The sequence below is a fragment of the Pteropus vampyrus genome, unplaced genomic scaffold (genome assembly GCF_000151845.1).
Source record: "Pteropus vampyrus isolate Shadow unplaced genomic scaffold, Pvam_2.0 Scaffold396, whole genome shotgun sequence".
Taxonomy (NCBI): Eukaryota; Metazoa; Chordata; class Mammalia; order Chiroptera; family Pteropodidae; genus Pteropus; species Pteropus vampyrus.
In genome coordinates this window covers 680,683-689,879 of record NW_011889177.1, presented here as the reverse complement: position 1 = coordinate 689,879, position 9,197 = coordinate 680,683, and the positions used below count along the sequence as shown (strand labels likewise).

The window sequence follows — 9,197 nt, the reverse complement described above, 5'->3', positions numbered from 1 at the left end:
TCGACTCAGCAATTCCAGGCACGATGTGAGCGACCCCAATTCCCGTTGTCCCTAGCTGCCGTCTGGCTCTCGAGAACACCGAGACCAGATGGCCTGTGGGCCCTGGAGCGAGATTTCGGGGTGTGCAGAGTGTAGCCCCAGCCTCAGCCGTGTCTGCAGAAGGAGGGGCTCCCCGGCCCCACCAGGAGGACCTGGTTTCACCTGCCCCAGTGGCCCGGCTGGACGCGGTCTAACCGTTTTGGGGACCAGGAGACAGGCCGCAGGGGCCAGGAGTGTCTCATGCTCTGCAGAACTGGGGTGGGGGGGGCTCTGCGGTCTTCGTGCTGTCCCATCTGTCCCCCCGTCTGCGGTGGCGGCTGCACCTCCTCTGCTCCGAGACGGACCTCACCTCGGCGTTTATTCAGAGCCTTGTCGGGTCCCTGTAGGGGGCTGGCCTCGTCCTCCCCGCTCACTCCACTGTCCCCCCCGCTCACTCCACTGTCCCGACTGTCCTGGGGGACAGAACCCCACGTGGCTGTAGAGGGATGGGAGCATGGCGAGATCGCGGCCGATCACGGCAGCCACGCCGCGTCCTCGGTCCCCCCGAGGACGTCGAAGACAATGGCGGCGCCAACCGAAGTGCTGATGCTTCTGCCTGGCGGCAGGCGCGCGTTTGACACTATGCGTGTGGGGATCTGGGGCGTTGCTCGGGGGTGAAGCTGCGGGGCGGACGGGCCAAGGGCCAGGAGCGCTGCTGCAGGGCCCCGGCCGGGCCACCAGCGGTGGACGCGGTGGTGGCCCCTCCCACGCCCCCCGAGCTCCCCACCGCGTCTGTCAGCTGCGCACTTTTCTCCCGCGCCCCGTTTTGACTGGACTTCCTGCCGCCACACAGCTGGACGCCGCCCCAGAGCTGTGTGCGCAGCCTCTGCTGGTTTCCAAGTGGACTCAGTTCCAGGGACAACAAGTCGGCCTGCACAGGAGCCCGGGACTGGCCACGTGGGGTGAGGCACTCAGGATGCCGCAGATGCCCTGCCGGGCTGGTCCTCATGTGGGCCCAGAGACCCTGTGGCCAGCGGGCGTGGCTCGGGAGCACCCCGTCTGTGCCTGGCCCTCTGCGTGCCACCAGAGCCAGCCTCCAGGGCCCTTCCGTGAGGGGCGCTTTCGCCTCGGGCCTTCTGTCTCTCCATGGCTGGACGGAGGGTTTGGTCCCATTAGGAGGGTTTGCGGCCCCCCAGCCCCCTCCAAGTTCCACTGGGAAAGCAGGCTGTAGGGACACGAGGCCTCGGCGCCCGCCAGCCTCGGGCCGTCCAGCTGCAGCGCGTCCGTGGATGTGGCCCTTGCTTGCTCTGGCGTCAGGCCAGATGCTTCCTCAGGCCGGGCTCCCCCTCAGTCCCCACCTGCTGCCCAGTGTCCCCGGTCTGTAGTCTCCCAGGGATGCTGCAAGCTGGGAAACACAGAAGTAACCAGAAATGCAGCCGCCAGAGTGAGTCTGCAGAGCCACAACTCTACTGCCAGGAGCATGGCCGTGACTCACGGGGGCAGCAGACGGACACGGCCTATGGCCACTGCCAGCCGACCTCCACGAACCTGGAGCGAGATGCCCACTGTGCGCCAGTGAAGGGCGAGTTTTCCAGGAGGGGGCACGGGGGGCACGTGGGAGCGGGAGACAAAGGAGAGGTGAAGCAAGACTGCCATCGGGGAGGGGACGCAGGCAAGACCGGCGGGGAGGGCACTGCGATCTCACAGGGGTGGGGCACACGCTGCGGAGAGCGAGGGCTGTTTCTTGCAGGGGGGGGGAGGTGAGGGGTGTCCCCAGGGCCCGGTGTGATGTCCTGGAGCTGGAGCTCAAGACAGGATCAGCACCTGCTCAGCACACTGGCGGGACGCCAGGAGGCAGCCCAGGGACAGGCCGGCAGGGAGCAGCCAGCGGCCCCTTCTGGGACAGGGTGCGGGTTCGCCTGCGGACTCGGAGGCGAGCAGGGGCGGGGCGTCTGTCCCCAGCTCCACCTGCCCTGGCACACATGCTCGGATGTGCGACGAGGGAAGCGTCCTGGATGCTGCTGCCTTCCCCCCGATCTGTGCGTTGGTGACAGTCCCAAGTACGGTCACAAGTGGAGCCGCCTCACACTTGTAACAGGTGGCTCTGCAGCATCTTGCCCACGAAACTGTAGAGTGACAAGCCCCCTGACACGCCTGAGACACCTCTTGGCCCCTCCGCCTGCAGCCCCGCCTGGCGCCCACAGCCTCTCCCTGGCAGCAGCCCCCACGGCTCTGCGACCCCCAGCACCTCCTTCCTTCTTGTACCACCGGGGATGGCCAGGGGGCCCGAGGCACTCTGATTCAAGGGCCGGCTTTGAGAAAAAGAAAGCGGCGTTAAAAACACAAAATACACAGCGAGTGTCTGCGCAGGATCAATAGCAGAACCACAGGTCGTGGAGCATCCGACACCGAGGCCCTCCTCGCCTGGGTGGTTCCGACATGGAAATGTGTCCTTGTCACGAAGCTCCAGGCTCTCACAGGGCCACATGCCAGGGACCCGACCAGCTGTCATTAGATTCATACGGCCAATGGGAAGCTGAGACCGGGCGAGTCTGGTCCCCACGGCCAGAGTTCACCACGTGGTCAGCCGCTGCGGCTCAGTCGGCTGCAGGCAGGGTTTTCAGGTCACTCTCGTTTCCGGATGTCAGACCTTCAGTAACTTAGAGGCTGCTCCCTTGGGATTACAGCGTCTCATCCACAGGCGGAGATGCAGCCACACGCCCCCCGCTGTCTGTCGGTGACCAGTGACGGTTCGGAGAGCAGAGCCACAGCCCTGCTGTCCCCTTGGTCTCAGGAAGACCCGAGGGTGGGTCATTGTGAGCCTGAGGCCAGGATCCACACCTGAGCTTATCCTGGGAGGACTTGGCCCTTGGCGAGGGCCGGCAGCCGTGGCAGGGAACAGAGCAGGCCGTGGCTCTGTTACGCTGACACCTGGCGTGGTCCAGTTGGTCCTGGTACCTGCTTGCTGTTTTCTCTGTCCCCTCGACATGGTCCCAGACCCTCCCCTGAAACCTCAGGGCCTCCTGCTGCCCAGGTTCTTGGTCACGTGTCACTGAAAGGCTGTCGTTGTCTGTGGTACAGGTGGAGGCGTGGGGCGCCAGGGTCACTCACAGTGAATTGCAGGAGAAAGGTGGGCGTTTACGGAGGCAGCGGTTTTGGCTCAGCGAGGAGGAGGGGTGAAGGCGGCTCGTGGTTTTCAGCAGCCGAGAGCCGTCGTGCAGGGAACGGCACCCTCAGGTCTGGGGACGGTCCCTCGGTCCCAGGCTGCCACCAAAAGCTCACAGGTGCTTTTTCTTTCTTTGTAGATCACGTTTTATGTTCTGGTGAAGGCCATTTACACCCTGGGCTACAGCGTCTCTCTGATCTCCCTTGCAACGGGGAGCATAATTCTTTGCCTCTTCAGGTGAGTAGCAGAAATGAGCAATTCTGCAACTGAATTCGAGATGGGGGAAGTATCCATTTAGCCACCTAATCCATCAGAAGAGAGAAGATCGCTGCCTTGAGCCTCTCTGTGCCGAGCGGACACAGCACCCAAGACGCCGCGTCAACGAGTCACCAGTGCCGATGCTGTTACCGGAACGCCCTGCGTCCCTCACGTGTGGCGGTGGTCCTGGCCTCGCTGAGCATTCCGTCGACTTACCAAATATGGCCACTTCGCAGGTGCTTGGAAAATGCAGAAGCCACATAGTGTTGTACTTGCCACTCAGAAGCACCCCCGTGGGCCGTCCACGCTCGACCGCAAGACACAGCGATGTGATCCCCAGCACGAGGCACCAGGCAGACTGCCTGGGCTCAGCCCGGGGTGGCTTCTCCGTAGCTGTGTGACTTTGGACAAATTCCTTAATGTGCAGTGCTAGTGGAAGACGTACCCCACATTTTCAAAGCACGGCATGCGGAAGGCACGCTAGGCTTTGCCTCTCTTTCCCCGGCATCGAGGTTAGAGTCCCACCCCCACCTGGGACCTGACCCAGCCGCCGTTGGCAACTAACAACATACGTGGCACAGCCGGCTGGGCGCGGTCGGAGCGTAGAGGCTTCAGGCCCAGAATACACGATTCTGTCTTGGAAAAGCTAACGAGCGCATTTAGGGTGAAATCCATGTCTTAGGCATCACTAGCACTAAATAAAATGGGTGATGTTTGGCTTATTTTAACAGGGTTTTGATCACCACACATCTCATTTCTCTTTGCTAAAGTATAATTCAAATGTTGACCAATATTCAGATAAAATCAATGTCTATCTTTAGAACCTAACAAATAGCCCATGAAGGGACCTGTCTTTGAAAGTAAAATAAATGAGTAAAGCTTCGTGAAGAATACAGCTGAGAAATCCAGCAAATGTAATTAAATTACACTTTTCACTTTTCAGGCGTGTCACCTGTAGCAGGTGGCTGACCGTTCTCAGGAAGAGTAAGTCAGTACCTTTAACCCAGAACCGTGCTTTGAAAATGTGAGGAATATCTGCCAGATTCCAGGTCTTTAAAAAGCCTTGATACAATGTTAGTATTTGTTGTTCTATCTTCTATATTTTACTATGTATTTTTAAATTTTCAAGTTGTTAAAGATAAAAAAAAAAAAACAAAAAAAACCAAACATCCAGGGAGGTAAGCTGGCCGACATAACTTGAACCAGGAAATTTTCAGCTTATTCTTAAACAGCTGAACAACCCCTGTTCTTGACATTGGCGGTTTATCCTCCGATTCGTCCTTGGTGGCACATTTAATGAGCCAGCCTGAGAGCATCTTGGAATTACCAAAAATGTGGATGTGCTCCTTTAAGAGAACTTCAAAGGGTGTTACGGGTGTCGACACAACTCTCTGGACATGGTCGTTGTTAGTCACCTGCTGGTGGCACATCTTAGTTAGAAAGGACGTCGACCCGCTGCTGAGTCCGTGTGTGACGATGGCCAGGAACAGCTCCACGGCTGGGAACCCTTCTCGGCTATGCACACGACAAAGACACTGTCCCTTTCCCGCTCCGTCTGTCATATGCGCTCGCTTGCCCAACGCCAGCCCCTGGGCAGCTGTGCCGGTGACTGGATTCTAAACTTTGCAGCTGAGAAGACCCTGCTTCATTGTCCTGGCGACCACTGGGGGGGTTCTGCTGTCACGAGCGCTGGCTCTCCATCATGGCCCAGGCACCGAGAAGTAGCAGGTGACTGTGTCCTCACTCTGCACATACAGAAGGGGGCATTCTACCCCAAAGTGTGACGAGGACTCGGCGAGCTGGCCCACGGCCTGGTTTTGTGTGGGAGTCGCGGGTGGCCCCAGCAGCTGCCACCCCTGAGTGCTCGCTGTGGCCCAGGCACTAGACGAAGCAGCTGTGAACCCGCAAGGCCCAGGAGTGAGGTGGTGACGCCCACGCAGGCCACCCGCGCTCCGTGTGTTCATAACTAGCGCCACAGCGCCACCCGCAGGTGGGCACTCTGGTGGTCTGGTCCGCCAGCCAAAGGAGGGACATGCCACGCCCCGGTGGCCAAGCAGGTGTGCGGGGCCTGCTGCGGGGCCACCGGCACCACGCCCTCCTTCGGGAGCTGGCAGGGTCCCTGATGCCATCTCTGAGGGGCAGGTTGGCCTGGCTCACGTGCCAGCCACACCTTTCCGTTCCCCTGCCACCCGTCCGGAGAGCCACACTGGAGGGGACGTTTAGAAAAGAGCGATGAGTGACATGCACAGCGAAGAACTCGGCAAATGGACTTGTTGGGTGGACGCAGGCGGCAGCACGCGGAGGAGGAAGGGGGCGGGGAGGTGACCGCGCTGACGGCCATGGTCCCCTCCGCTGGGCGCTCTATTTCTTTCTGTACCGTCCTGTGGTTTTCCCAGTGAGGTCCCCCACGCCTTTCGATGGCTGCCCCTAGGCACTTGCTTCTGCTCTTCCATTTCTGTTTCTTGGGAGGAACTGATTCCGCTCGTTCGTCTTGCTTCGGCAAGCTCGCTGGCTTCACAGAGCAGTTTGCTCATCTCCCTGCCCCCCGCCCCCCAGGAAGCTGCACTGCACCCGGAACTACATCCACCTGAACCTGTTCCTGTCCTTCATCCTGCGGGCCATCTCGGTGCTGGTCAAGGACGAGGTGCTGTACTCCAGCTCGAGCACGCTGCACTGCCCGGACCAGCCGTCCTCCTGGGTAAGGCCGTCCCTGCGTGCGTGCGTGTGCGTGGAGAGGCGTCCCTGCGTGCGTGCGCGTGGAGGGGCGTCCCTGCGTGCGTGCGCGTGCGTGGAGGGGGCGTCCCTGCGTGCGTGTGCGTGGAGGGGCGTCCCTGCGTGTGCGTGGAGGGGCGTCCCTGCGTGCGTGCGCGTGCGTGGAGGGGCGCTTTCACCAGCGCCAGCTCCAGCCCCCTCCGCTCCGCTTCTCTCACCTCTGACCCCATGGTTCTCCGTGGCGAAGTCCACAGCTGGTGCACAAGGTCCGGAGGTCCTGGCCAGGGGGAGGGGCTCAGAGCGGGCCTGGGGGCCGTTGAGATGGGCGAGAAGCGGACGGGTGAGCGGGCCCCAGGCTGGGAGGTGGGGCGTGAGCGCCGAGCCCACCGGAGTCCCAGTGCCTGCTGGAGGAGCCAGCAGGAGTGGCCAGCGGCAGCCCGGCTGGGAAACTGATGCGGATGGGGCACAGTGCTGCCGCCGCCCCCAGAACCGCCCAGGCTCCCAGCGGCAGGCGCCTCCACGGCCGCGAGAGGAGGTCACCTGGGCAGCACCTGCCGGGAGCCCTTGTGACTACGGAGACGCTTGGGCTGGCATTTGACAGGAGACCAGGTGTCCACGGACGCCATGTGCCGTTCTGTGCCATGGCTCTGCCCGTGGCTTGGTTAGCGGGTCTGCAGGACTGACTTCCGTCGAGTCTGGCAACACTGAGCCGCCATCCACAAGCCGCCCGAGGGTTTTCCCTGCACAGTGTCACTGGGAGCCCTGCCAGGCGCTGGGGGCCCGGCGCCATCCGATTTGATTGGCGCCTCTGCAGCTGGCTCCTCTCACCTTCTGACTGTGTGGACCCTCGGCTGGCTCCGCTCAGGACGGGTCAGGTGTGACGGACGTCGGCTCCCACAGGCCAGGACGGGTCGGGCATGACGGACGTCGGCTCCCATGGGCCTGCAAGCACATGCATTCTGGGGAGAACTGGCTCCCGATGCGCGTGCACTGAATTGATAAAAGGGGCCCCATGCGATAAGGAAGATGTGCACGCGGCCAGCCCCACCCCACACGGAGGCCAGTGTCCCCACGAGGCTGAGCCAGGAGCAGGGACGCACGTTCCTCCCGGAAAGCCCCATCACGCCCTTGGAGAGCTCTGCCCCAAGAAGCCCCTTCTCACCTAGTTATTAAGGACTAGGGACCCGGCGTTTGCCCTGGAGCAGCGCCGTCATCGCTGTCCTGCTGCTAGACAGGGCCACTGCCCCCGCCTGAGGGACGGGAGCGCTCAGGCTGAACCCCGCCATGGCCCCATGGGGACCACTGACCCCGCCATGACCTGTGCTTGGGACGCCCAGCCTGTCTGCAAAGGCACCGCTGGTGGGTGCCCGGTGACCTTCGAGACAGTCTGTGCACTTTGTGAGGGAGGCCACGGAGCTGAGGGGACCCCACGGTGGGCCAGGCCTCACGGCTGGTGGGCTCGTGCTCAGGGCTCCGACCTCAGCCCTGCATTTCGCAGCCCCGTCCTGAGGACTGAGGTTTGGGAAGTCGGGAGCAGGAGCCCCGTGGTCCCCAGAGCTGTAAGTGCAGATGTCACCATGAGAGGGGGCTGGGAGGACACAGTTGTCCCCTTGTTCCCTCCAGGAGGTTCTGAGAAAATTTGTCAGTCAGAAGCCTAGTCAGACCGAGCATGGGGAGCAAGGGGAAATGTCCTTTTTCAGTCGAGTTTTTGGGACATTTTTGTTCCCAACTTGGTGTGGCCAAACATTATTCTCCCAAGCAGAACACCTGGGCAGCCCCCAAGCAGGGGCAGAGGTCCTGGAGGATGTGACAGAGCTTCTTTTCTACCCAGAGAGGGCTTCTCGCCAGGGCTGGCCACCCCTTCCCTGGGCCTGGACAGCGTGGGGCCCTGGGGTCAGCTCCGGAGGGGACCGGGGCACACAGGCAGTCTGTGCCCTCAAGCTGCCCAGCCCGGCCAGCCCACAGCCCAGGTCAGAATGGGCCTGCCAGGAGCTCAGCGAGTGACAGCTGTCAGCACGCACAGGCGCTGACCCGCACACACAGGCACACGTGTGCAGCACACACAGAGGGTCACACCCTTCAGAGGCTTCCGCCCTGTGTAGGGTCCACTCTGGAGGGGCTGCTGGCTCAGGACCCCGTGTCCCGAGGGCAGTGCAGCTGTGGAAAGGACAGAGGCGTTGCCATGTGTGCGTCTCTGCCGCCTGGTGCTCACCTCTGGCCCCGTGGTCAGGCCCACCTGGGTGCCCGCCTGCCCCAGCATCGGGCACTGTCCTTGCTCCTGAGCGGCAGCTCCTCGCTCATGGGAACGCTCCAGGGCCCGGGGACAGGCACTTGGTGTGGCACCCAGCTTACTCCTGGGGCCTTGGAGGCCGTGGTCTGACCCTGACCCTGAGTCTGACCAGGACACAGAGCCCCCGCCCCTCCCCCTGCTCAGGGCTGTTAGGCCCCTCTGCCTCCTGCAGAAACCACTGTGGCCTGGAGGAAACCACCAGATGGCTGCCTGGGGTCGGCCTCCCGCAGGAGCCCCTGGCCAAATGCAGGGCGCACGCCCCTCAACGCCCCCCCAGGTGCGGTGGGGGAGGGGACAGGCCTGGTGGGCGACCTGCCGCTAACGCTAACGGCCAGCTGGCCTGGGCCCAACTCCGGCGTGCTGTCTGGGTGGTCCCAGAGGCTCCGAGGGACACCGCTCGTGGTCAAGCTGAAGATGACGACATTGGCAGAGGGCTTGTCACTCCCCAGACCTCCGGTCCCCACAGCGCGTTGATGGTGGACAAGCAAGTGGAGGGAAATGCAGAGACAGCATTTTCACGATCCCACCACGAAAACGGAGTCGTCCTGAGCACTTCTCCCGCATGGCTTTCCCTCACGCAGGACATCGAGGACACCCTCCAAGCCCCCGGCACGGGTCCGGTGGGGTGCGACGCGTGTGTCTGACCAGCCCTTGGACTGCGCGCGTCACTCACACGTGCCCTGGTGCAGAGCTGCTCCCGCTTCTGCAAGACGGAGCTCGGGAGTGACGCTGTGGGCTCGAAAGGTGCACGTG

At 62.3% G+C, this 9,197-nt stretch overlaps 1 protein-coding gene across 1 annotated transcript in view; it reads left to right on the top strand.

Annotated features, from left to right (window-relative positions):
- The window catches only part of VIPR2 (vasoactive intestinal peptide receptor 2), a 27,006-nt gene that overhangs the window by 13,637 nt on the left and 4,172 nt on the right, over window positions 1–9,197 (top strand). The window contains exons 5-6 of the mRNA XM_011380599.2: window positions 3,324–3,421; window positions 5,999–6,140. Coding sequence (XP_011378901.1) covers window positions 3,324–3,421; window positions 5,999–6,140 — 240 coding nt within the window. The remainder of the gene's footprint in view (window positions 1–3,323; window positions 3,422–5,998; window positions 6,141–9,197) is intronic.